The 27,925-nt window shown below is 38.3% G+C and overlaps 1 protein-coding gene across 2 annotated transcripts; it reads left to right on the top strand.

Moving 5' to 3' along the window:
* Window positions 1-1,746: 1,746 nt before the first annotated feature.
* Window positions 1,747-27,444, top strand: SNRNP48 (small nuclear ribonucleoprotein U11/U12 subunit 48). 2 transcript variants are annotated; one of them, XM_036257329.1, is made up of 9 exons: window positions 1,747-1,932; window positions 6,808-6,921; window positions 7,174-7,234; window positions 8,293-8,367; window positions 15,072-15,260; window positions 15,695-15,816; window positions 23,866-23,954; window positions 24,294-24,458; window positions 26,605-27,444. In XM_036257329.1, exons 1-9 carry the CDS (start codon window positions 1,777-1,779, stop codon window positions 26,651-26,653), a joined length of 1,020 nt encoding a protein of 339 aa, XP_036113222.1. In that variant the 5' UTR covers window positions 1,747-1,776; the 3' UTR covers window positions 26,654-27,444. The 2 variants fall into 2 exon arrangements, with proteins under 2 accessions (XP_036113222.1, XP_036113223.1); XM_036257330.1 differs by lacking the exons at window positions 23,866-23,954; window positions 24,294-24,458; window positions 26,605-27,444 and adding an exon at window positions 23,044-23,363 and having other exon boundaries at window positions 1,757-1,932.
* The last annotated feature ends 481 nt before the right edge of the window (window positions 27,445-27,925 follow it).

Here is a 27,925-nt window from a genome sequence, read left to right as displayed (position 1 = left end):
GGTGTGGTAAGAATGCTAGCTAATGTAGAAGCCATGATAGTATTAAAGAATCATCATAAGCCCTGGCTGGTGTGACTCAGTTGCTTGGTCCTTTGCACCAAAAAAAAGTTGCCTGTTCATTTCCTGTTGGAGCACATGCCAGGGTTGCAGGCTTCATCCCAGGAGATGGGCATGTGGTAGGCAGTCAATTGATGTCTCACATGGATGTTTCTCTACCTCTCCATGTCTCTAGAAGTCAATAAAAAACTTTTTTCAAAAAAGGATTAATATAACTCCTAGCATAATGACAGATTCGGTGAAGGATTGTGTGAGTTTGTTGGAGAACAGAACATTCATATGGCCTCAAGGTATCCCACAGATTACCAATTACCAAGAGGAAATGTACCATTAAAATGGAGCGATATAGCCATTACCTTTTACCCAGTGCTCAAATTTCACATTACTAATAGAGAATCTAAAATATGTGTCCTCTATGAAATGTAATAAAGAGTACACACATCTCCTTGCAAAAATGCTTCTAATAACAGAATCTAATCATAAAGCGGGGGGGTGACATATCCAGAAAGACAGGCATTCTATAAGACAAGTAGCTGAGGCTCCTGACAAAATTCAATGGCTTAATTTAAAAAGGAGAGTAGGGTCTAGCCGGTGTGGCTCAGTGGTGAGCGTGAACCCATTCAACAAGAGGTTACTGGTTTAATTTTTGGTCAGGGCACATCCCCAGGTTATGGGCCCAGTCCCCAGTGTGTGTGTGTGTGGGGGGGGCATGCAGAAGGCAGCCAATCGATGTGCTCTCTCATTGATGTTTCTATCTCTCTTCTTCTCTAAAATCAATAAAGAAAAAAAATGTTTTTACTAAAAGGAGAGTAGGGGGGCCCTGGCCAGTTTGGCTCAGCAGTTAGAGTGTCCTGCCAGAGGACCTAAGAGTCTTGAATTAGATTATGGTCAAGGGCACATACCTCAGTTGCAAATGATCCCTAGCCCTGGGCGGGGTCCTGCAGGAGGCGACCAATTCATATGTCTCCCTCACTTCGATGTTTCTCTATCCCTCCCTCCCACTCTATCTGAAAAGCAATGAAAAAATATCCTCTGGTGAGTATTTAAATAAGTAAATAGGAGAATGGGAAGACTTGTAGATTAAAAAAGAAAGTAGCCAATTATAGCTCATGAGTTGGAAAAAATAAAATGGCTATAAAAGGAATTTGGGAAACAATGGGAAATTTGAATATGAACTGTGTATTAAACATTTTGAAATGATTAATTTTCTTCGGTTTGATCACTTATTGTGGTTATGTAGGCAAAATATCCTCATTCTTAAAAGATTCATACAGACATTTGGGGGTGAAGTATCTGCAACTTACTTTCAAATAATTCAGCAAAAATAGCGTGTGGGGCTGTGAAGGAAGGTAGGTAGAGCGGGAGAAAGCAGACGTGGCCAAACGTAACAGTAAAGAGCGGGAGGACGGTATGCGAATGCTCACTGTTCTGTTCTACAAACTTTCCTTTAGACGGATGCACTCTTCTCTTTTAAGTATGTGGGGGTGGGCATGCCGTTCAGTGAAGGCGAGGAGCAAATGCATCCAGGGGCATTTACTAAGGCAGCAATATTTGAAAGAGATGGGGAAACCTCTCAAAAGAACAGCTCCGGCCCGTCTCACGGCCCGTCGCTATAGGCGGTTCTAGTCACGTGGCGGAGTGACCCCGCCCACAGCTCCCAGAAGCCTGCGCGCGCCGCCAGCGGTTCCACAGTTTCCCCTTGGCGGGCCGGGTGCGGCCATGGAGGGCGACCCTCCTCCGGTGGAGGAGCGGCGGCGGCTGCGAGAGGAGCTGACCGAGTTCGTGGAGAGCTGCTGTCGGACACTGGAGGAGGTGACGTCTTCCCTGGGCTGGAGCCTGGATCGGCTGGAGCCCGGGGAGGAGGAGGCGGCAGAGGTGAGGGCTGCAGGGTCCCTTTGGGGGCCCCGAACCTGCCGTCTTCCCTGGCGGTGGAGGAATCCACGTGGGAAAGGGCGTGGGAGCCCCGCCCGAGTGCAGGGCCGCAGAGGGTCCCCGGGACGCGGCTCCGAGCGCCCGACACCTCCTGCGCGGCGCACCGCCGGGGAGCGGGGAGCTTCCGGCTGCGGAAACGCGAGGTGCCCTGGGGAGGGCGGCCGGCCGAGGGTGCTGGCTCGGAAAGGAGCCAGGAGCCGCGGTCTCCGTGCGCCGCGGGGGTGTCGGCCGTTCGCTTTGTCATCCGCCCCGTGGAAGCCGCAGTGGCACCGATCCGCGTCGGGAAAGCTTGCGCGTTCAGTTCGCATGTATCTGCCTTAAAATTATACACCGCCTGGAACAGCACCGACTCTGGAATTATTTCGGGGAGCAGTCTTGCTGAACGTTACAGTTGTTTTGGGAAAACGTAGGCGAGTGTATTCGAGTGACCAGTTCTGATTTTTTTTAAGGCGTGGCAGGAAGGAAAGGGCGCCCGTGTGGGACGGACAGTTCATGATCTCTCAATTCTTTCTGGGTTTACCATGCTGTAATAATTTCTCTCGGATTTAAATTACGTGACCGATTGCCCAGAGGCATTTAAAGTGTACTTGATTTATATACAAACTGTTCATGTTTATTGTATTAACAGCACGATGTTCGTTTAGAGGTACGTTTGAAGCTGTGAGTTTCAGTGCGTGGGGCCTGCCGAGCCTTTCCCTACCAGTGCTTAGTCAGCATTGTCGTAAATGTGGATTTCTTGTGTTAGCGCCTTGTACATGCCACTCAGTGTATATTACCTCATTGAGTACTCATTACTCCTGAGGTTGGTACTGTGGAGCCACACTTACAGAGAAAACAAACGCGAGAGGTGGTCATTTGTCCACGGACACTGCTAATACATGGCAGTTGGGATTTGAACCCAGGCTCCCGAGAGTCTATGTGCTTTGTTGCTATGCTGCCTCTCCAAAACTGTTTTGTAAAATTCCCTGAATCTGACAACCAGGAGAATGACAGGCTTAAAAATCTTGGTAGGTGACATCTGTAATTCCTAGACTCGGTGCAGTCCAGGTAGTGAGTCAGAGTATACTTTTCTGCTAGTGTGTTTTAATACTGAAGGTAAGTGAGCGACAGCCAGTTTCTGCCCTCCTGGAGCTTACTGTCTGGTAGTAGTGATGAAGGAACACAGACAAATCAGCCATTACATTGTAATGTGACAAAGGCTATGAAGGGTGGGTTGGAATTACTGTAGACTGTGTGAGACAGCAATGACTTCTGGATGAAGTGAATTCAAAGCTGGTAAGTAGAAGTGAGCTGACTTAGCTAGCCGAAGCACAGAGCAAGCACCCCGAGCACATGTAGAAGTCCAGAGACAAGGGCATGACCAGATTAGGGACCTCCTGTAGTTAAGAACAGGTAGGGCCTGGGATGTGGAGAAGGAGGAGAATGATGGTGGGTAGGGGCAAGGTCTTATGGGTCCTGTGTCAGCTATTTTAAAGAATCTGTATACATATTTTTTAATGAAGGCAATATGGGAGACATGGAAGCATTTTAAGTCAGGGCGTATCATAATTAACATCTACCTTTTTTTTTTAAATCCTCACCTGAGGATATTTTTCCATTTGTCATCAGATGGGGGGGGGGGGGGGGCGGAGAACGACACATTGATGCAAGAAAGACACATCCACTAGCTGCCTCCCACATGACTCAACCAGGGCTGGGGATAAACTGCAACCAACGTATATGCCCTTGACCAGAATTGAACCTGAGACTCTTTGGTCTGACAGCTGATGCTCTGACAGCTGAGCCAAACCAGCCAGGCAACATCTACCTTTTAATAACATAATACTTGCTTCCATTTATTGAACACTTGCTATGTACCAGGGCTTGTTTGAATTGCTATATGTATATACTCTTGTATAACTTATTTAATCTTCACAATAGCTTTGTGAGAGGGGTCCTACTATTATACCCATTTTATAGATGAGGAAAGTGAAGCAAAGAAAGGCTAAGTATCTTGACTAATTTAATACAGTCAATGGCAGACCTGGGATTCAAACTAGCTACAGGTGGAGAATGGAATGGACAAGACTGGAAGCAGAGCGGGGTGTGGGGAGATAGAAGTGGGTTGGGGGGGGGATAAATTGGTGATGGAAGGAGACTTGACTTGTGGTAGTAAACACACAATACAGTATACAGATGATGTATTATATATAGAATTGTACATGTAAAACCTATACATTTTTAAAACTTTATTTATTGATTTTAAAGAGGAAGGGAGAGAGAGACATCGGTTTTTTGTTCCACTTATTTATACATTCATTGGTTGATTCTTTTTTTTTTTCAATCCTCACCTGAGGATATTTTTTCCATTTTTTTGTACAGATAGAGCGGGAGGGAGAGAGAGGAAGGGAGAGAGAGAGAGAAACATCGACATGAAGGGACACATCGAGTGGCTGCCACCCGCACGACCAACCAGGGCCGGGGACAAACTGCAACCGAGGTACGTGCCCTTAGCGGGAACCGAACCCGGGTCTCTCTGGACCGCAGGCCGATGCTCTAACCGCTGAGCCAAACTGGCCAGGGCCATTGGTTGATTCTTGTATGTTCCCTGACCAGGGATCGAACCTGCAACCTTGGCATATCGGGACAATACTCTAACCCAGTGGTTTTCCACCTTCCTAATGCTGCAACCCTTTATTACAGTTCCTCATGTTGTGGTGACCCCCAACCATAAAATTATTTTTGTTGCTACTTCATAACTGTAATTTTGCTACTGTTATGTCTTAGACGACCCCTATGAAAGGGTCGTTCGATCTCCAAAGGGGTCGCGACCCACAGGTTGAGAACCGCTGCAACCAATTGAGCTACCTGGCCAGGGCCCTGAAATCTATATAATTTTATTAACCAATATCACCCCAATAAATTCTATAAAAAGTTAAAAACAAAACTGGAAGTAGAGTGAGTAGTTAGGCAGTGGCCGTTGTAATCCATGATATCCTGAATTGGGAAAGTGGTAGTGGGAATGGATTATGTGGAGAGATTTCAGAGTTATTTAGGAGTGAAAAGGATAGGTAGGTAATTGATTAGATGTGGATGATGTAGGTGAAGAGGCAATTATCTGCTCGAGCAAGTAGGACCTTTACTGAAATAGGAAAACACAAGATGAACAGATTTGGGGTCAGGAGACCATGAATATAATTTACTTTTGGTCATGTTGAACTTTTAGTGTCGTTATTGTTAAGTACTTAAGAGAAACAAGGTCTAATGCTGTAGATTTTGGGAGTCTTCACTATATAGTGAAAATTGAAGCCATGAGTTCTTCTAATAAGTATATATCAAATGGCAAAGGCCACTGGTTAGACCTACATGAAACACCACCATTTAAAGGGGGATAGGTAGTGATACATATACACAATGGAATTTATTCAGCAGTAAAAAGAAGGAAATCCTGCCATTTGCAACAGCATGGATGGACCATGAAGGAATTATGCTAAGTGAAATCTGATAAAGACAAATACCCTCTTATTTCACTTATATATGGAATCTAAAAACGAAAACCAAATGAATAAACAAAACAGAAACAGTCATAGATACAGAGAACAAGCTGATGGTTGCCAAAGAGATGGAAGTTGGGGATTGGGAATTAAAATAAATAAAAGGAAATATATGTGTAACTCAGGTGTATAAAGTCCCTCTGAAAATAAATAAATAAATAAATAGGGGACAGGTAGAACAAGGAAGACATCTTTAGAGGAGACCAGGTAGAAAGAGCCAGAGAAGTAAAAGGAACATGAAAAATGTATCAGGATAACAGAAATAGACAGTTGGATTGTGACCTTCAAAGCATTCAGATATCAATAAGGACTGTGACTTGCTTTGGCTATAGTAGCAAGAAGGTTGTTAGTGACCTACTCTCTGGTAAGTGAGGTTGTTGAGGCAGTGAATATGAACGGGCCTTTCAGAGTTGGGCTTTGATGGGGTGGAGAGGAGGCAGAAGCAATAAGTGGGGGGTTTTAAATAAAATTTTACTTATTTCCCTCACCTGAGATATATTTGATTTTAGAGAGGGAGGGAGGGAGAGAGAGAAAAACATCGATTGATTGCCTCCTGTATGCAACTAGGACTGGGGTCAAACCCGAAACCCAGGTATGTGCCCTGACTGGAAATCTAACCCGACATCATTTGGTGTATGGAACTACCCAGCCAGGGCTGCTTTTAAAATGTTAACATGCATATACACTCAAAGGGTGTTGGGAGAGGCCTGCACAAAAGGACATAACTGGATAGTACCACTTAATAAAGTAGTAAACATTTAATGGTATAATTATTTAAATCTTTTTTTTAAAATCCTCACCCAAGGACACTTTTGCATTTCTCTTCAGATAGAACAGGAGGGGGCGGTTAGAGAGAGAGAGAAAGATCGACAGGCTGCCACCCACACAACCGCAACCGAGGTATGTGCCCTTAGCGGGAACCGAACCTGGGACTCTGGTCTGCGGGCCGACGCTCTAATCGCTGAGCCAAGCCAGCCAGGACTAATTATTTAAATCTTTAAAATAGTCCGGCTGGTGTGGCTCAGTGGTTGGTTGCTGACTCATGCACCAAGAGGTCGTTAGTTTGATTCCCAGTCAGGGCACATGCACAGGTTGCAGGCTGATCCCCAGCGGGGGGCGTGCAGGAGGCAGCCAGTCGATGTTCTCTCTCATCAATGTTTCTTTCCCTCTCCCTTCCTTTCTCTAAAATCAATAAAGAAAAACAAAAAACTGAACTGTTAATATTTGAAAATAAATAAATCTTTAAATATTATCATTTTTCTTTGATTCTGTTTGATATTTATAGGATGAAGTTGTGATATGTCCTTATGATTCCAATCATCACATGCCTAAATCATCTTTAGCAAAGCACATGGTATCGTGTAGATTGAGAAAACTGGGCTATACCAAAGAAGAAGAGGTATTGTATATTTATTATGTATGTGTCATATAATTCATGCATTAATAAATTCACAATATGTGTAAGATATAGGGTGAGGTTTTCTGACAAAAGTCATTTGTGGTGTAGAATGGTACTAGCCTAATATAAAAAATTATTGTAAGAGATATTTAAATGATACTAATCTGTTGTTGGTTTATGTCAAATCTTAAAATAGTTAATCATATGATCCTTAAGAACACTGAGATTTTTGCTTTTCTTTTTACTGTTTAGGATAAAATGTATAATTCTGAATTTTTCTATGAGAATGTGAAGATACCTTCAATCACTTTGAGTAAGTATTAATAATAATAGATTATAATTTTAAAATCTCTCTCTCTCTCTCTCTCTCTATATATAGATAATTCATTTTTGGATTATCAAAAGAATGGATTTTATGAGTATGCTTATAGTTTAGGACATTTTGTACCTTAAGAGAATGTAGTATTGATTAATATATAGTGAAACTAGTTTTTGTAATCTGAAAGTTAGAGACCAGGCCTATGTTAATAGTCAGTTTAAACTCTGCAAAGCTTTGTACAGTAGGACAGACACCTTTCTTGGTTATAACAAAACTCTGGCCACACAACACAGTTTGAAGATAGGACTGAAGAAATGTGTTCTAAGAGGTTGAAATCTTGGATTCTAAAATCAGGAGGCCCTGATTCAGCTTCTGGTTTTGTCACTAACAGATTTATGACTTTCAGCAAGGTAATTAATCAGTTTGTTGCCTAGATTTCTTTATAAAATGCAGATGATGTAATAGCACTCTTATGAGGATTAAATGATATATGTAGCACTCTTAGCATAGTGCCTGACACTTAGCTGGGATTGAAGAAATGTTAGATATTGTTGGTTGCTAAAATTTGTAGTGACTGCTGCTGTATGCCTGACAAGAATGTTTTCTGAACCATTTGCACTCTTTTTACTTACTGGGTTCTAGCTAGATCTGAAAGCTCCATTCAGATTACCTAGGAGCGATGTGGGTGTTTCCTCTCTTAAGATTCTTTTTTTATCCTCACCCGAGGATATTTTTCCATTTTTTGTACAGATAGAGTGGGAGGGAGAGAGAGGAAGGGAGAGAGAGAGAGAAACATCGACGTGAAGGGACACATCGAGTGGCTGCCACCCGCACGACCAACCAGGGCCGGGGACAAACTGCAACCGAAGTACGTGCCCCTAGCGGGAACCAAACCCGGGTCTCTCCGGACCACAGGCCCACGCTCTAACCGCTGAGCCAAACTGGCCAGGGCCTCTCTTAAGATTCTTAAAGGTTTGTTCATGTGTCTAAAAAACTTGGATTGGAAACCAGTTAATAATCTAATCGTGTTTATGGATTTTTTTTTTTGACAGATAAAGACTCACAATTCCAGATAATTAAACAAGCTAGAACTGCAGTTGGAAAAGATGGTGATTGTTATAATCAAAGTAAGTGTCATCATAGTTTGAGCTAAATAATGAGTCAAATTGTTTTTCTCCCACAAACATGTTACTAATTTTTTTTTTTACATGTTACTAATTTTTTTTAAAAATTTTGTGAGAACAATTACTTGGGAAAGGTTAAGTTTTACAGTTAACATTAGACTACTGTGCTTGGTGTCAACTTCATTTGTTAAATATTTTCTGCTTAAATACACAGGTCTCACTAGGACACTGCTAGGGCTTCATGCTTTGGAATTACGTAATAGACGAGATTGCTTTGTCGATAATTTTAAAAACTATGATTATTTAGTAAATAAATCCCATTTAGTGAGACTGTTTTAGCCTGAGATTTCCTCTCTCTTGAGGATTAGCCCAGTGAAATGTAAGAATATAGAAATGCAGTATAAAAGGAAAGGCTTAGGCTAAAAGAGATTAGTCCCCACAGCTGCCCCTTGGAATAAAACACAAATTCAGAGGGTTTTTAGGTTCCTTATACCCAGCTTTGGATCTGGGTAAAGAGTTTCTGCCTGGGACTTATGTTAGCAGAGACTAGGTTAGAATTTTTTGTTTTTCTTTTGTTTGTTTTTTATCCTCACTCGAGGACATTTTTGCATTTATCTTCAGATAGAGAGGGAAGGAGAGAGGGAGGAAGAGAGAGAGAAACATCAATATGAGAGAGACACATCGACTAGCTGCCACCCACACAACCCCACGGGGCCGGGGACAAACTGCAACTGAGGTATGCGCCCCCAGCAAGAACCAAAGCTGAGACTCTGGTCCGCGGGCTGACGCTCTAACCACTGAGCAAAACCAGCCAGGGCCTAGGTTAGAATTTTTAAGTGTGAGCTTTTAGGACATTGAAAGAAAACTTTATCCATCAAAAATATAGTTAATGAGTAGAGGTAATGGATTTTTGACCTGGCTATAACATCTAACCTAAGCATGACTGGCTCCTCTTATAAGGATTTGAGTTGTCTTTTGAACCTTCCGAAGGTAGCTTTCTTTAGACATCTTTTTTTTTCTTCACTCGTCTTTCTAACTGAATTATATTCACCAGCCCATTGTTATGATTTGTTTTCTCCCTTGTTGAAGTTCACAGTTATAATCCATTTTTCTAAGCCAATATCTGGGCTTGATTTCTCCCTAAATTGCACTGTGGCTTTGGAAGGAGGTAGTCCCTTACCCTTAATCTACATTACATTGGTGCCTTACAACAGCCAGAAGCACATTTCATGTATTTCCTGTTTTGAAGCTCTCATTTTTATGTACTTTTATGCTAAATTCCAGGTTTTTCTCTTTGAGGAAGATAGTCGACTTTCCGTCTTACTTGATGAGATTACTGAGCTATAGCAGTCAAGCTTTTTTTTGGCCCCTATGATTGGTTCTACCCTGTTTAGTTAGCCAATTAAAAAGTAGGTTTTGGGTTTTTTTGGAGGGGGGGTTAAGTATTAAAGGACTTTATTTGACCTTACCTAGTTAGATAGATTACTGAGTTTAAAGAGAACTCAGAGATCATTTAATCTAGTGTCTGCTTTTTACAGATAAGGAAAACCCCGACTGATAGAGATGATAAGGTTCTGGTGTGTTTGTTTTAAAGGTCCTTTTAAAAGAGACCTTTTTTTCAAAGCCTCACTATATATTTTATTACTCTTCACGACAAACTTGTAACAGATTGAACGAGCAATTTCCCCCTCCATAGTAGGTGAAGAAGTAGAGGCACACAAGTGAATTAATACTCCTTTGCTAGACAATAGCAAAGATAGATCAAGGACCAAGTTCTGAATTTTGACACAAACCCTGCATTAAGTTACTCTGCATTTTGTTAGCAACTCTACATTTAGTGATATTTGTGGATTCTGGATAATTGCTCAAATATATTAGTCATTTGCCATGTCTATCATGATTAAGTAGAAGAATATGACAGACTTCAAATCTGTACATATTGTTACTATTAATACTGTTCATTGTGTGTTCTACTTTGGGTAGGCCTGTTTTAAAGAAATAAACTAGTTGCTTCGCGTTGTACAAATGGCATCTTTTCTGATTTTTTGCTTTCTTACCTATAATATAAATATCTTCTGATGTTGTTTAGAGCAATAGAGCTAAAGAATACTTGACCTAACTAATCATTGGTAGCTGTTACTGTCTAAGCAATTTAATTTCTAAGCAAATTAATATATAGAAAGCAATAAGATAGTGAAATGGGTGAGAATTTTATGTGTGTATATATGTAATTTTCTAGGACATTTTCTAATATTCTGAGTTTTTATTTATATAACAGTAATAAGGCAGATTTAGACATTGAATTTTGAATGAATATTTCTTTCGGTACATAATTAAGAGGAAATTTTATTTTATTTTGAATTTTTGCACTAGTCTAAATTAAGATTTAACTGTTGAGAACTATTTTTATATAATCTGTAACCCTCCTTTTAAAACTATTTTCCATTTTGTGAAGAGTTCTGCAATTTCTCAACAGAGAATATTTTTTGTGGCTTACTTATATCTTAGACATTTTATTCCAGTACAAAAATCTCTTTCTTTTTTATGGCGTATTTACTTTGAAGGAAGATAACTAACATGAACTATTTTACATTTTCCCATATAATTCATTTTTTTGTTATTCACTAAATTATAAATTCTTTTGATGAGGTTATATTTATGTTTTTGTTTTATCAGCCTTATTAGGTCTCAATTAATCTTCGTGAAAGCGTAAATAACCATTAGGTCAGCTTACTTATTTTTAGATATAATTACTTTGGTTAATTTTATAACCAAGATATTAATTTCGGTCATAAACAATCATATTTAGTGGTTTCTTTTTATTTCAGTATTAAAGATTCAGGTTGCTATACTTCAGTTTTATGACATATACAGTAGACCCTTGAACAACATGGATTTGAATTGCACAAGCCCACTTATGCATGGATTCTTTTCAGTAAATACGGTTGACCCTCTATATTCACAAGCTTGGTATCTGAGGAGCATACCAAAACAGTATTTTTTTTTTTTATTATTTTTTTTTTTTGGTATGTGCGTCTAGCGGGAACTGAACCCAGACTCTGGTCCACAGGCCGATGCTCCACCTGTTGAGCCAAACAGGCCAGGGTCCAAAACAATATTTTGATCCACAGTTGGAGGGCTGTAAAGGGCTGACTATATATTGTTCTATACCATTTTATATAAGGGACTTGAGCATCCACAGATTTTGGTATCTGTGCAAGTTTCCTGGAATCAACACCCCACGGATACTGAGGGCTGACTGTAGTTTTTAAGGAGTGAACTTATGTGAGGATTTTCAGCTGCATGGGGAAGAGGGGGCTCAGCACCCCTAACTATTGCTTTGTTCAAGGGTCAACTGTATTTGAGTCATGGCTGTGATATGAAGAGCAGTGTACTATGGCTAAAGAACCCTAAAGAGACAGGATTATAGTGGTTCTAGAGCTAAGCTGTTTCTACCACATGTGAGACTTTGGCAAGTCATTTTGCTTCTGTGGGCCATAATTTCTTTATCTCTAAAGTTAAAAGATTGAGTTGGTGTGGATTCTCTCTAAAATTCTAAATATGTACTTCAGAAACAGTTAATATTTAATATGGTATCTCATACATTTAAGATGCCCTATGATGGCAAAAGTGACTGACAAGGAAGAATTGAGAATTAGAGTTATAAAAAGTGGATTAGAATGTCATTCAGGGTTATGAAAAGTTCTGGAGATGGATAGAAGTGATGGTTGCGCAACAGTGCAAATATACTAATGCCAATGAACTATATACATTTAAAGATAGTTAAAATGGTAAATTGTATGTTATGTTTTATCACAATTAAAATCTGCTGTACAAAAAAGTAGGTAGAAGATCACAGAATTGGTATGATTACAGCACATTGAGATGTACCTCTAAATCATAGAAACTTGCCTTTGAAAATATACATTTTATGGAAATGTAAGCTTATTTAAGTATGTTTACCTTTTTTTTGTCAGAAATATCTATGTTCTGAATGATCAGTTTGTTGTTTAACTTTTCCTGTACTTTTTCTTTTTCAGTAATTGGGGTGAGTATAAAGAGGAATTAGGAACCTGAATGTACTCCTTATTTAAAGATATGCAGTATCCTTTTTGCAAATGATATCCTTTTAAAAGTATCATTCAAATTTCTAAACTTTATCTTAGTCACTGTCACAATATTAGTCTTGATTTGGAATTTTAGTTGAATTTCAAGGAATTTAAGTACCAATCTTCATTCAGAAATTTAAGATGAATAAAGAAAACTCCAATATATTTCAAGAAGGAAATTATATTTCTTTGTTTGAAAACAACAGGCAAAGTTTTATGTGGAGCTTGCTTATAACCCAGTCACACACTGCATAATGACATTTTGGTATGCAGCAAACTGCATATACGATGGTAGTCCATAAGATCATAATGGGTTATAAGCAAAGATTTATGTGGAGCTTGCTTATAACCCAGTCACACACTGCATAATGACATTTTGGTATGCAGCAAACTGCAGATACCAGGGTGGTCCATAAGATCATGATGGATTATAAGCAGAAGTTTGTGATGTTGAAAGAAAAGGCTGGTCCTGACTAGGATGCTGAATTTACTCCTAGCTCTTGGTGGTTTAAATAGACAAGGAGGCTCAGCACATTGCCTACCTGCCCTGCACCCTGTCCCTGGCTGGGGCCTGGAGTTGGTGAAGGAGTGAGGGGAGCAGGCTGGGGTGGAGGGGGAGTCCAGGAGCTCCCTGCCCCACCCATCATGCCTACCCCAGTACACACATGCACACACACTGCAGCACACAAACTCACTTCCCTTCCCTCTTTCTCTTTGTCTCTCTTTCCTCCCAGTCCCATTTCTACCCTGTCTCTCTCTCTCACCCCTTTTATTCACATCTCACGCTTTATCTGTGTCTTTTTCGATCTCTGCTTCTGCTCTCCCTTTCTCTCCCCTTCTCTTCTCTTCCTCCCTTCCTTCCTCCCTCCTCCTGATGTCTATTCTCTCTCCCATGGTGCCCCCCCCAAACCACACGCCCCCATACACAGTTAATCTTTTATACAGTATTTTTACTGTACTTTTAAAAGGTTTAACTATATTGAGATACACAAATACTTACCATCGAGTTACAATTGCCTGCCTTATTTAGTATAGTAACAACATACTGTGCAGGCCTGTAGCCTAGGAGCAACAGGCTATACCACAAAGCATAGGTATGTAGTAGGCTATACCATCTCAGTAGGTGAAAGTGCGCTCTGTGATAGTCCCACAATGACGAAATCGCTTAACAATGCATTTCTTATAACATGTCCCCCTCATTAAGTGGCGTGTGACTGAACATCAGTGTTTTCTAATCTTTTTCTCATTTTTCCACCAGACTTTTATAGCCTGTATTCAAAGGAATTAGGTTTATTAAAGCTAACTCATTTTTATATTATAAAATTAAATGTTTCAACATCTGGTTGCACAGAAAGGCTTTTCCTGGTGTCTATCAGAAGTGGAGTAAAATTGATTGCCTTTGTTCCCCACTAATTCAAATGTACAAATGGCCATGTATTGTTATTTATAGCTGTTAAACCACAGACTCAGATTCAGTATCCTCTTAATATGTAGACAAATGTAATTTTTGTGTGTGTGTGTGTGTTGCAATGCTTAGTTCATAGTATGCTTTTATTTGTTTGTTTTTTACGTCTTAGGAAAATCAACAAAGCTAATATCAAATATAATTATCTGGGAAGAGCTACTGATTTTACAGTGTTCTATGAACCAGAGTTATTACTGTAGGGTAACCTAGCAAACATTTATAAGGATTTATTTAATAGCTCATATTTGCATTAGTGAATAATGAGGTCCAGGACTATCGTTTTAAATTGCTTTATTTACAGTTACAATAATTTTTTATTTCTTTGAGAAAATTTGAATCTCAAAACAAAAATTTTCTTCAATGTTTAATACATCATATCAAGGTATTGTATTTACTTTTTTTCATTAATGAGCAGATTTTAGTAAGTTCTGTAACTGTTGTGGGGGCAATGCTGTTAACTTTTCTCAATTAACTTGGTTAAGCCAATATGCTTCCTCTTCAGAAAATTAAAACAAGTTTACTCTCAGTGTAATCTGTCTCTCTCTGGTCTGAGGAAGTGTGGGGTTTCTGCTGCGTCATTGGTTTTTGGTCCCTAGCTCTGAGTCATTGCACAAATGGAATATATTTTGAATATGGAACAGCTAGCTTGATGTTTCATGTAAAAAGGACATTTTAAACACATTTTTCATATTTCCATAATTTATTTTCAAAACAACTATAATGTGTATTACCTATTAAAAGTACCCCCTCTCCCCAAGCTTTTATGGGAAAAAGCATATAAACAGAAAGGAAGTTAATATCTACTTTTATAATATGGGAGCCTTTTTAAAATTGTTACTCAAAAGGTTTTCTTATGAGCATTGTCTTATGATAATTACTGCCTGCCTTCATGGGATCTGTCTTAACATTGTTGGAGAGAAGAGCGAATATCTACAATATATCCTTTATGTGAATGTAGCATTCAGGATGGAGCTTATCATTTGTCACATAGATATTTTGTAATTTAGGGATTACTATGAAAAAAATTGTGTTAATACTGCATTAATATAGAGCATGTTTATAGATAAGTAGTAGATCTTAAATCCATAATGCTTCATGGATTGTTTATTCTTGTGGTTTTATTTTTACTTTAGGAATTTATTCTTCATTACCTGTTGAAGTTCCTCTGAATCACAAACGATTTGTTTGTGATCTGACCCAAGCTGATCGTCTTGCCCTCTATGATTTTGTAATTGAGGAGACAAAGAAAAAGCGCTCTGATTCTCAAATTATCGAAAATGACAGTGATCTCTTTGTAGACTTGGCTGCAAAAGTCAATCAAGGTTTGAGATGAATATCATAGTTTTATATTTCTTGTCATTTCATTCTTTGAATGTTATTAAGATGATTTGTTATTAAGGCCACTTGGAGTAGGAATAGGATGGTTTTGTGTCATCTGTTATTCACATGTAAAAGATGTTTACTCAGCAATGAAATTTTGCTCTCTGATTTTTACATTAAGCATAGCTTCCTTCTGTAAGAATTACAGCTGTGCTGTTGCTTTAATCTATGTATCTAAACACCTTATGTTCAGCTGATGGCTAGAGAAAAGGAATGGTATAGAACTTCGCCCATTTATATAATGTAGAATTTTAAGAATATTTTTGTGTGCTACAGTGAAGCGTGTTGAAATATGATTGTGGTGTTTCGTCTTGCTAATTTATAAGAATTTAAAAGTTTCTAAGGATATAAAAATTTTATTTTATTCTTTTATTAGATAATAGTCGAAAAAGTCCAAAATCTTACCTTGAAATCCTGGCAGAAGTGAGGGATTATAAAAGGAGACGTCAGTCCTATAGAGCTAAGAATGTTCACATAACCAAGAAGTCATATACTGAGGTAACTTTTATATAATCTTGTAGAGCTTTGTTGAGAACAGACATTTTCTAAGTCTGTTCTATGGATTTCCATAGTTCCTTGGAGGTTTTCTGAAAAGAAGTTATCTTAAAGCTGGTCATACCCACCCCTTACCAGACAAAGGCTTTTCTGGGTACAAAAAGCTTCTATAAAGAGGCTGTACAATCTTTATAAAATACCTACACTTTTGAGAAAGTGGTAAAAGGATTTTGGCTTTAAACATACGTGGGTATAAGTTTGCATTCTGCTGTTTATCATTGCTGTTTGACTTTGGGCAAGTTATTTGAGCTTTTTAAGAATCAGTTTTTAAAATTTTGTCACAGTACAGACTTTGCAGGGCTGTTACAAGAATTGATTTAGATTACTCACATGGACACAAATTGCTCAATAAATAGCTATGTTTTTCTGATGGAAATTTTAGTGTTTTTATGTACTCTGCTAAATATTTGGGCTTAAGAAATGTCTTGGTATAAATTATTTATAATTTGTATAATTACATAAAGTATATTATAAAATTATATAATTACATAATCTCGTGATGTCTATCTAGATTTATTTTCAGGTGTCAATTTAGTAGCTAGGTAGACTTGATGAATTTTTTGGTACATGAATTACTTTGCCCAGAATCTAAATAATTTCCACATTGAATCCCTAATTGTTTCCACATTATTTCTTACTTTTCACTATGATTTCAAAGACCTTCCACAATCTGGCCTTATTCTACCAAGCATTTTCTTTTGCTGTAGTCAAACATGTTTTTTAAACTGTCTGATCTACATAACTTTATATCTCCATGTCCTAATACACATTGTTTTCTCGCTGGAAATGCTGTTTCGCTGTTTGAATTTTTTTTTCTATTATATAAGTTCCAAGTATACAACATTATAATTTGACATCTATAGACATTACAAAGTGATCTTTCCCAAAAGTCTAGTTACTATCACCACCATACAGTTGACCACTTTTCTCCTTTTATTCACCACCCAAACCTCTTCCCGTCGGCAACCACCAGTATGTTTTGTGTGTCTATGAGTTTTTGGTTTTTTGGTTCGTTTGTTTTTGGTGTTTGAAAGATTTCACATGTGAGTGAAATCATGTGGTATTTGTCTTTCTCTTCCTGACTTATTTCACTTACGTTATACCCTTAAGTTCCATCTATGGTGTCACAAATAGGATATTTTTTCCATTGATTTTTAGAGAGCAGAAGGGAGGGAGGGAATTGGGGAGGCAGAGAAAGAGAGTGAAAGAAAGAAACATTGATGTGAGAGAGATATATCGATTGGTTGCCTCCTGCACGTGCCCGATCAGGGTTAGGGATCAAACCTGCAAACCAGGTACATCCCATTGACCTGGTATCTAACCACTGAGCAACACTGGCCCACAATGGCCAGGGCCTGTAACTGATTTCTCTGGACTGCAGGCTGATGCTCTAACCGCTGAGCCAAACCGACCAGGGCTTTGCTACTTTTTTCTTTTTCTTTTTTTGTGGTATGTGCCCCTAGCGGGAACTGAACCCTGGGACTCTCTGGTCCACAGGCCGACACTCAACTGCTGAGCCAAACTGGCCAGGGTTTGTAATTGATTTCTGAGTTTCATACCATTGTGATCACAAAAGATACTTGATATGATTTCAGTCTTGAATTTATTGAAACTTTTTTGTGGCCTAATGTGATCTATCCTGGAGAATGTTATGTTCACTTGAGAAGAATGTGTATTCTGGTTTTGGATGGAATGTTCTGAATATATCTATTGTATCTGTCTGATCTAATGTGTCATTTGAGGCCGATATTTTTTTACTGCGTATTACTTTTTGTTTAGATACATGATCTATCCAGTGCTATAAGTAGAGTGCTAAAGTCTCCTACCATTATTGTATTGCTTTCAATTTCTCCCTTTAGGTCCTTTAATATTTGCTTTGTGTATTTTCGTGTTCTTATATTGGGTTCATATATATCTTCTTGCTGGAGTGAACCCTTTATCATATAGTGTTCTTCTTTATCTTATTATATTCTTTGTTTGTTTGTGTATAGCAACACCAACTTTCTTTTTTTTTTTTTTAATGTGGTAACTCCTAAAGGAAAATTGTGTAGGTAAGACATTCAGGTTTATTTTTATTTTTTTTTATTGATTTTTAGAGAGAGGGAGGGAGAGGGAGAGAGAAATACAAACATCGATGAGAGAGAACATTGATTGGCTGCCTCCTGCATGTCCCCCACTGAGGATCGGGCCCACAACCTGGGCATGTGCCCTGACCAGTAACCAGTGACCTCTTGGTGCAAGGGTCGACTTTCAACCACTGAGCCACACCCACTGGGCACCCACTTTCTTTTTGTTTCTATTTGCATGAAATGTTTTTTTCCATCCTTTCACATTCAGTTTGTGTGTAACCTTACTTCTGAAGTGAGTCTCTTACAGGCAGCATATAGATTCTTTTTTTTTAATCTTTTAAAAATATGTGTTTATTGATTTTTTTGAGAGAGAAAGGGAGGGAGAGAGAGATAGAAGCATCAGTGTGAGAGAGAAACATCAATTGGCTGCCTCCTGCATGCCCCCCACTGGGGATTGAGCCTGCAACTCGGGCATGTGCCCTGACCAGGAATTGACTCAGGACCTCTCAGTCCATGGGATGATGCTCAATCCACTGAGCCACACCGGCTGGGCTAGATGGGTCTTGTTTTATCCATTCATCCACTCTTTTGTCTTTTGAGTGCTGAATTTAGTCCATTTACATTTAAAATAATTATTGATAAGAATGTACTTATTGCCAGTTTGTTCATTGTTTTCTGGTTGTTTTTATATTTCTTCTTTGTTCCTTTCTGGCTTTCTTTAGTGTTATGTTTAGAGTCCTTTCTCATTTTCTTTTGTATGTGTTTATTATGGTTGTTTTTGTTTTTTTTTCTTTGTGGTTACCCTGAGGATCACTTTGGACATCCTATGTATACAATAGTCTCTTTTAAGTTAATAGCAACTTAAATTTGAACACATTCCAAAGCTTTACATTTTTACTCCCCCGCCCATGTCTTTTTTTTAAATTTTTTTTCTTTATTGATTTGAGGGAGAGCGGAAGGGAAAGGGAATGAGAGACAGAAACATCAATGAGAGAGAACATCAATTGGCTGCCTCTTGCACGCCCCAACTGAGGATTGGGCCCACAACCTGGGCATGTGCCCTGACTGGGAATTGAACTAGTGACCTTTTGGTGAATGGGTCAGTGCTCAACCACTGAGCCACACCAGCCCGGCACCACGTTTTGTGTTTTTGATGGCACATTTTATATCTTTATATGTTTTCCTTAATTATTTATTATAATTGTAGTTGCTTTTACTTGTTTTATCTTTTAACCTTGATATTTTCCTTATACATGATTTTTTTTTTTTTAATCCTCACCTGAGGACATTTTTCCACTTTTGTTCAGATAGAGTGGGAGGGAGAGAGAGGAAGAAAGAGAGAAACATCAACGTGAAAGGGACATGATTGATCTGCTACCTTTACTATATATTTACCTTTTCAAGTGATATTTTTATTTATGGATGTTTTCTTATTAGTGTCTTTTTTTTTAGCTTAGAAAAGTTTCTTTAACATTTCTTGTAAGGTTGGTTTAGTGGTGATGAACTCTTTAAGCTTTTGCTTATCTGGGAAACTTTATCTCTCCTTCAAATGTTAATGTCAGCCTCTCTGAGTAGAGAATTCTTGATTGGAAGTTTTTTCTTTCAGCACTTTGAATATATTATTCCTCTCCCTTTTGGCCTATAATATTTTTGATGAAAAATTTGCTGATAGCCTTATGGGGTTTGCCTTATATGTTATAAATTGTTTATCCTTTGATGCTCTTATGAGTCTCTCTTAATCCTTAACATTACCATTTTAATTATAATGTGTTTTGGTGTGGTTCTTTTTGGGTTCATTATATTTGTAACTCTCTGTGCTTCCTGGACTTGCATGTCTGTTTCCTGAGATGAGGGAAATTGTTTGCCCTTTTTTCTTTAAATAACTTTTCTGGCCCTTTCTCTTCTCCTTTCTCTTCACCCTTATAATATGAATATTACTCTACTTGATGTTGTCCCAGAGGTTTCTTAAGGTGTCTTCAGTTTTTTAAATTCTTTTTTTCACTTTGCTGTTCTGTCTATGTGTTACATTATTTTCTTACTCACTAATTTTTACTTCTACTTCATCCATTTTTTTTTATCCTCACCTGAGGATATTTTTGCAATTATCTTCAGACAGAGCAGGAAGGGGAGGGGTGGAGAGAAATATTGACGTGAGCGAGACACATCAACTGGTTGCCACCCACATGACCCCAACCAGGGCAGGGGACAAACTGCAACTGAGGTACATACCCTTAGCAGGAACCAAACCCAGGACTCTCTGGTCCATAGGCCGATGCTCTAACCGCTGAGCCAAATTGGCCAGGGCTACTTCATCCAATTTGATGTTGAACCCCTCCAGTGTATTGTCCAGTTTAGTTATAGCTTTTCTTTGTAGTTTTTTATATTTTCCATCTTACTATTTAATCCATAGTTCAGTGAGCAGTTTTATGACTATCACTTTGAACTCTTTATCAGGTAGATTGCTTATCTCTGTTTAATTAAGGTATTTTTCTGGGTTTGTTTTGTTCATTAGTTTGAAACATATTTGTTTGCTCATTTTGCCTGACTCCCTGTGTTTGTCCATATATATTAGGCAAAATAGTCCTGAAGGAGTGACCTGGTGTAGGAGATGATCTGTGGGGTCCAGAGGCACAATCTCCTCTTGCTACCAGAGCTAGGCGCTCAAGGTGCATCCGCTGTGTGAGCTGTGCTTACCCAGGTCCTGTGGCAGGGCCAGCTGCACTGTGAGATGGTTGGGTTGCAGGGTGCTTGTTTGGCCTGGTTGTAGTGTGGCTGCTGCTTGGGGTGGGCAAGGTACAGGTGCTTACCTGGCCTGGTAGTGCCATGGGGTGGGAAGATCACTCTACCAGTGTTGCAGGCTAGAGGAGGGGTACCAAAAATAAAAAATGGCATATATCACTTCTGTTACCAGCAAATTAGAATGAGGTTGCAAAAATGGTGCCAGCACTTCTGACCCTGGGTTAAGTCTTAACAGGTTCTGGCAGTCTATTTAAGTTTAGTAAATGGGTCTCCCTTATGGTCTAGGATTTTTTAGAGTTTTGCTTTTACACTGGATCTCAGAGTGAATGGGTCTTGCACATGAGCCCTTTAAGAATAGATTCTCCATTTCTTACAGTTCTGTGTTTCTCTTGGACTTAATCCCCATTGCTTTTCTTTTTTTTTTTTTATCCTCACCCGAGGACACTTTTTCATTCTTTGTTCAGATAGAGCAGGAGGGAGAGAGAGAGAGAAACATCGATGTGAAAGGGACACATTGAGTGGCTGCCACCCGCACGACCAACCAGGGCCGGGGACAAACTGCAACCGAGGTACATGCCCTTAGCGGGAACCGAACCCAGGTCTCTCTGGACCGCAGGCCGATGCTCTAACCGCTGAGCCAAACCGGCCAGGGCTAATCCCCATTGCTTTTCAAAATCAGACATTTGTGGGGGCTCATTTCTTCCGTGCCAGATTCACGAGTTGGGGTGACTAATGTGGGGCATAGTCCCTTCACTCTTCGAGGGAGAGTTCCATTTTTTTTTTGGATTCCTTCTGATTGTAGGTAGGTCACCATGCTTGGGGTGGGAACTTAGACACGGGAAAGGCTGTGTCTTTGCCTCTCCTACCCATCTCGATGCATCTCTCTTATCTTTGCTGTGGAGGTGCTGTTTCCTCTAGCTCTCAGGTCCTTTTCAGGGGAATGTTATTGCACATGTAGCTATAAGTTTGTTGTATCTGTGGGAGGAGATGAGTTCCAGGTCTTCCTATGCCTTTGTCTTGAACCAGAATCTTCACTGTTTTAAATCTTTATATCCACTGTTTCCATGAGGTGCTAGTTAACTGAACCATCTCTTGGCTTACTGCACTTGCACCACACAGCGTAGCACTTAATTTTATCCTATTCTTTTTGCAATTAAAGTACATACGTGCTTAGACTTATCTCTCCCAGTAGAGATCTGGGACCATGTTATACTACCTTGGTGATTCTTACAGTCCCTGAAATACTTGATTGTACATCCTTTGTTTCTTTTCTAGTCAACTTTGTGATCAAGTTTGTGTTACTGCTAGTGTTTTTGTACAATTTAATGGTTAACTTTTTATTATGGAAATATTCAAACATACATTAAAGTGGATGGCACAGTTTAATGAACCCTTATGTACCGTCACCCAGCTACAACAGTTATCAACATATGATCTTATTTATTTATACCCCCATTTACTACCTATCTCCTCTGCCCTGTTGCTTATTAATTTTGCGAACAGATCCCAAATATCTTTCATCTGGAAATACTTCAGTGTTTACAGTTCTTTTAGTGATTTATCTCTGGTCAGGGCTTTTTCAACATTTTATCCATTCCTGGCTTCATTTATAACTTACATAATTTTTGTTTGCTCTGAACTAGAACATGAACTTTGATTAATTTCAGTAACAATGTATTATATAGTGCAGTTATTATGCATAACATACTGTTGTGGGGTATGTAAAGATAAATGCACACAGACACTCTTAGGGAGTTTATTACAGTTTAACAGGTAAAAAATACCTTTCAAAATACAGATTGTGTAACTGCTAAAATGAGGTGAGATCAAAGTGTGGGAGGAGGGATCGGTTTTTAAAAGGGAAGCTTGGTATAGGCTTCATAGAGAAAACAGTATTTGAGAGATGGGAGAAGCAGAGAGGGGTAAATAAGTGTCTGTGTGTCTTTCTATGTGGCGCTCTGTGGAAACCGTGTCTAGTAACATTTGGCTTCACAGAGCTCACAGAGAGCTGCCAGTCAGGGAGTCACAGAGGAAATGCTAGAGCTGGAATTCAGGTATGTGTGACTCATGTCACTCCCTGAGGTCAACCTTGACTGTTTTAGGCTTTCCACAAAAGAATATACTGCAGGAGGGGAAATGGAGTATAAGGATTTTCCAGGTGGAAGGACTAGTGTTCCTAAAAATAAATGAACGTATAGGAGTTTTCCAGAGACACTTCAATGATCCAGGGTGGCTAGAACTTAGGGGTTTTCAAGAAGTATCCACTAGGAGCTAAGGCTGGCATTGACTATGTGGTATGGTAAAATCGTGGAAGGCTTCAAAGGCTCAATCAGAGTTTGGACTTGTTCTATTTTTACTTTAGGAGCTGTTGAAAATTTCTTTGAAGTGGGGAGCAAATCAGTCAGACCTGAACCGTAGTGTGTATCTCCGAGATTGCCCCTTGTTTCCTGTACCTTTCTTAAAACTTTCCTAATTAGGCATGCGGGAACCAACTGTACCCTTCTATGTAAATTTCACCTAAATGGTGACCAGCCTGTGCTTGATGCCCTAAGATAAATAGGAAGGAAAAAAAATTTTAATGGTTCTTAGGTAAGTGATCTGTAATCCCACTAGGAAAGTATCTGTGAAGTGACTATAATGTTTCATGTTTTGTCTGACGTCTTGAGGTTTTAAAAAAAGTTTTATTTGTAAATTATCTCGAACATACAAATAAATTTCAAAACTGAAAATAGTATAAAACTCCTGTGTCCCTTATACAGATTACCAATTGTTAATGTTTTGCTCCATTTGCTTGTCTTTTGTACTCTCTTGACTGTTACATTTTTTGCTGTCTCTGTCACTATTTGTACATTAGGTTTTTTCCTCAACTTTTAAGGGTTACCTACATCATGATGCTTGATCCCTAAATACTGTTCCCTAAGAATAGAGATATTTTCTTACATAATCATAGTGTCATGATCAACTTTAGCAAATTTAACAATGATGTATTTTTATATACCATTCATACTCCAGTTTGACTGTTGCCTTTTTAATGTTCCCTAAATTGCACACATCTCACAGTCCATTGTATTGTAGCTTTTAATAGGTATTGATTGTCAGCAGTGATTTTTTTTTTTTTTTTTAAGCATTATCGTCTTAATTTTTTTTAACAGCTTTCTGAAATTCTGTACTTAACTCTCCTAAGGTGATTCGGGATGTGATAAATGTACACATGGAAGAACTCAGTCATCACTGGCAAGAAGAGCAGGAAAAAGCAGAGGATGGTGCTGAAAAGTATGTCATTGTATTTATTGGTGAAAATGTTCTCTTTTTAAACCTTTACCTATAATTGCTTAACTAAATTTTAACATTTTCAAGGCCATTGTAGCACACTAGAATTCATCAGAATGCTTATTGTTCCTTGTCATTGCTCAGGGTTATTATACCAGAGTTGTAAAACATGTTATAAAAACTATATTTCTTTGATTGCCTTCGTATGTAAAATATAAGATTACACATATTTATTTAGATATACTGTATCATTGGTCTGATACAGAATATTGGACTTTAGTCTGATCCATTCTGAAGCCAGTGGTTAAAGCTAACTGAGTAATGTTCCTTTCTGTGTTTTAGGAGTGAAGAAAGGCGATCCGCTTCCGTAGATTCACGGCAGTCTGGTGGAAGCTATTTGGATGCTGAATGTTCACGACATAGAAGGGATCGGAGTAGGAGCCCACACAAACGAAAAAGAAATAAAGATAAAGATAAAAACTGGGACTCAAGAAGAAGGAAGGAGAGGTAAGTCTAGCACTGTATCATCCAACAGTGGATTGTTTACCTTTAAAAATAGACAGTTTCTTCTGTTGTAAACCATGTTGAAAAAATAGATTGTAAGTAAATTATGGTAAGAAAAGTAAATAATTAATGAAAATTCTTAACATTCGTCCTGTTTCAGATCAAGAAACAACAGCTGTGGCGACACAGTTCTCTCTATGCCTGATTGGATATAGATTTCCCTGTTTTATTACTTCTAACAAGGGCTTATGAAAGTAACATCTAGGTAGAAAGTTAACTGTGTTAAAAGGTGTTTGCTTTTTTTCTGCTCCTTCCTTCCTCCCTTCAACTCTCCTTCTCTTTTTTTGTTCATTCTTTGCTAATTCCTCGGGTATAGGGGTGTATAGTGTCAGAGAGAAGATCCAAGCTTTAATACCAGTCAGTTTTTTTCTGGTTAATATCCCTGATAAAATTTTAATAGCTGAGAGATATAAACTAATACTAAAATAATAAATTTAAAACAATTGAGATCTGTTCCTATTATTTCAGCTGTTTGCTGGGCATCTGCCTAGATCTCAAGTTCAGCGGGGCTATAACTGAACTTACCTTTTTCTCAGTCTGTTCCTCCTTCCCCGGCATTTCCTATCTGGTTAAGGGATGATTATCATTTGTTTGTCTGAGCCAGAAATCAAAGAGTCATGTTAGATATTCCCTTTTCATTCCTTACCATCTAGTCTTTATTGCTGTTCATTCTACCTGAAGATAACTCATATACACCTTCTCTTCCTCTGTCATTATTGCTCTCCATCTGGAAAATGATGGTAGTTCTCCTGATTCTTCTACCTGTCTAGAAAGCTTGTTCCTTATGGATTCATTCCTACCCTACTTCCAGAGTGAATTTTTTACCTCTTAAAACTTCAGTGACAAAATTCACGTTCCTTAGACTGGCTCTCAAGACCCCTAGGATCAGGGCATCTGCCTGCCTATCCTTGTATTTTGCCATTACCCATGACTTGCATAGCTAATGCTTTAGCCAGCCCTAATTGCTACTGCTCCTCGTCCACACTGCTACATCTATACCTTGCCATATCGTGTTCTGCTGCCTAAATTTTTTTAAAGCCTGCTTGGTAAACTCCTTATCCTTTAAGACCCAGCTTAGACATTCCCATGAAGCCTTTTTTCACTCAGTCAAATACAGCTGATCTTTTCTGTTTTGTTACCTGTGTAGCTGGCACATACTTTTTATTGAACTTAACTATTACTCTCTCTACTAATCTGTGAGCTCTTTGAGGGCAGGCCCATGTCTTATTTAGTATTATGTGTGCAGTGCTTATCTAATCAAGGGCTCTCAAATGATGTCTTACCTCTCCAGGGCCACTGGTGATCAGGAATTAGCCAGGCTTATTGGTTTAATAATTTTGCTCATCTTACTGTCATTCAGTTCATAGGTTTAAAGCTGGCTAGGATTTAGTCCTTCTCTTATAAAAATGAGATACTTGCTTAGCGATCTCTTTTGATTTATATAATGAATGATATTTTATAATAATTTTATACAAATTAACTCTTGATAAGCTACCAGAAATCGTGCTCCATAACTTCTTCCTGGTTTGTTAGTGCTTGTTCCACTGAAGTAAATTTTGACCTGTCTCATCAGCCCCTATTGACTTAAATACATTAGACAGCTTGAAAATCTAAACATGAATACTTTTCTTTTAGAAAGGATAAACTGAATATTAGCAGGAAATATTTCTCAGTAGGCGAATCTTCGATAGTCTCCCTGAGATAGAATGAATTGTGGGACGTTGAGATAGGATCCAGGATAAAGACATGAGATAGTTTCTGAATTTCTTCTAAGACTGGTATTCTACTAGAAATGAAATCTGTGGTCATCAACTATGGGTGTATATTCAATTAATTTTAAAGTGGAACTCCAAAGTGCAATTTTTTAAAAATCCATTTTGTTTATCCCCCTCTTGGTTTGTCCCTTAGATTTAATGATGCAGTTTCCATATTTACTCTTTAAAAAATCACTTTTCAGTTTCAGATGTGTATTTTAATTTGTTCTGGTTTATATCTGATGTCAGTATATTATTGATGAATTATTATTTTAAAGCTCTTTTATTAAAATTTCCATCATTTATGATAGTTTTTTTCACCCCTTTCATTTCAGGGATGGAGAAAGACATCATAGTCATAAAAGAAGAAAGCAAAAAGTGTAAATGAAGTATCCATGCATGTATTAATTATGCTGATGTCATGATAACCAGTATGCTGATATTTTTACTACAATTGCTTTGAGTAGGAGAGTGTGTTTATGTGACCTGTTCAGTGCTCAAATCATTACTTTTAAGTGCTAATGTTTCAAACCATGAGTACACTGTTATGCCTTATAATTTTGTTTTCCATATATTTTAATAGATGATTGCTTCCTATTACTGATTTTTTTTGATAATTTATGCATCAGAAAATTCTTTAAAATCCGTACTTAAATTATATAAATAATAACACATATGTATTCTCATTTTAAAAAATTAAAACTTACAGAACACCCGTCTGCCATCCCTATGGCCACCCCTGTGGTAACTACTATTCACCACAACACTGGTGAGTTGTAATAGGAAAAAAGAACCTAAATATCTGCCAGGAGTGGGAAGGCCTGGCTAAATAAAATGCACTATAGTCATTTAATAGAGTATTTATATTGGATTTAAAAGAAGTAAATGTTATATGTTAACAGGGATAGATCTCAGAAGCATAATGTTAAGCGACAACTGCAAGTTGCAGAAAGATAATGTACCAGTAAATCTTTCTACAAAACAATGCTGTATGTTTTCAGTGGCTATAGACATATGTAAATATATTTTTAAAGGTGCAAAAGAACCCATACCAAACTCACAACGGTGATTATTTGGGGAGACAGTAGAAATGGGAGAGATTCGGTGGCAGCAAGGACTGGGAGGCAGGTCAAAGGGAACTTTAGCTTCATTCATTATACACTAATTTTTTAAGAATAAGGTATTTGTGTTTTGTTAATTAAAAATTGTCATTTTTTGTTTGTAAATGAACTCTTAAAAATATACTGTCATTTGTTTTTCTGTAAATGAAATTTATTGAGGTGCTGTTTACATAAAATAAAATGCATCTTTTTTAAGTGTTCATTTGACTGAGTTTTTACCAACTTATACCCGCTATGTAACTATCACCTCAATCAAAATAGAGAATATTTTCATCACCCCAAAATGTTCTCTTAATCCCATTTTCCACAATCTATTTCTCTACCCTCAGCTGTAGGCAACCACAGATCTGCTTTTTGTTACTGTTGATGAGATACATCTTTTCTGGAATTCAGATACGTGGAATACTACAGTATGTACTCTGCCTTCTTCTGCTCCACACATTTTCGAGATTGATCCACGTTGTTGTGTCCGTAGTCTATTCCTTCTTGTTACTAGTAGTGTGTTCTGTCATATGGTAGATCATTCAGTGAAACT

This window comes from Molossus molossus, unplaced genomic scaffold (assembly GCF_014108415.1).
Source record: "Molossus molossus isolate mMolMol1 unplaced genomic scaffold, mMolMol1.p scaffold_m16_p_12, whole genome shotgun sequence".
Classification (NCBI taxonomy): Eukaryota; Metazoa; Chordata; class Mammalia; order Chiroptera; family Molossidae; genus Molossus; species Molossus molossus.
The sequence above is the reverse complement of the archived record's forward strand: the minus strand, read 5'-3'. Positions and strand labels throughout refer to the sequence as shown.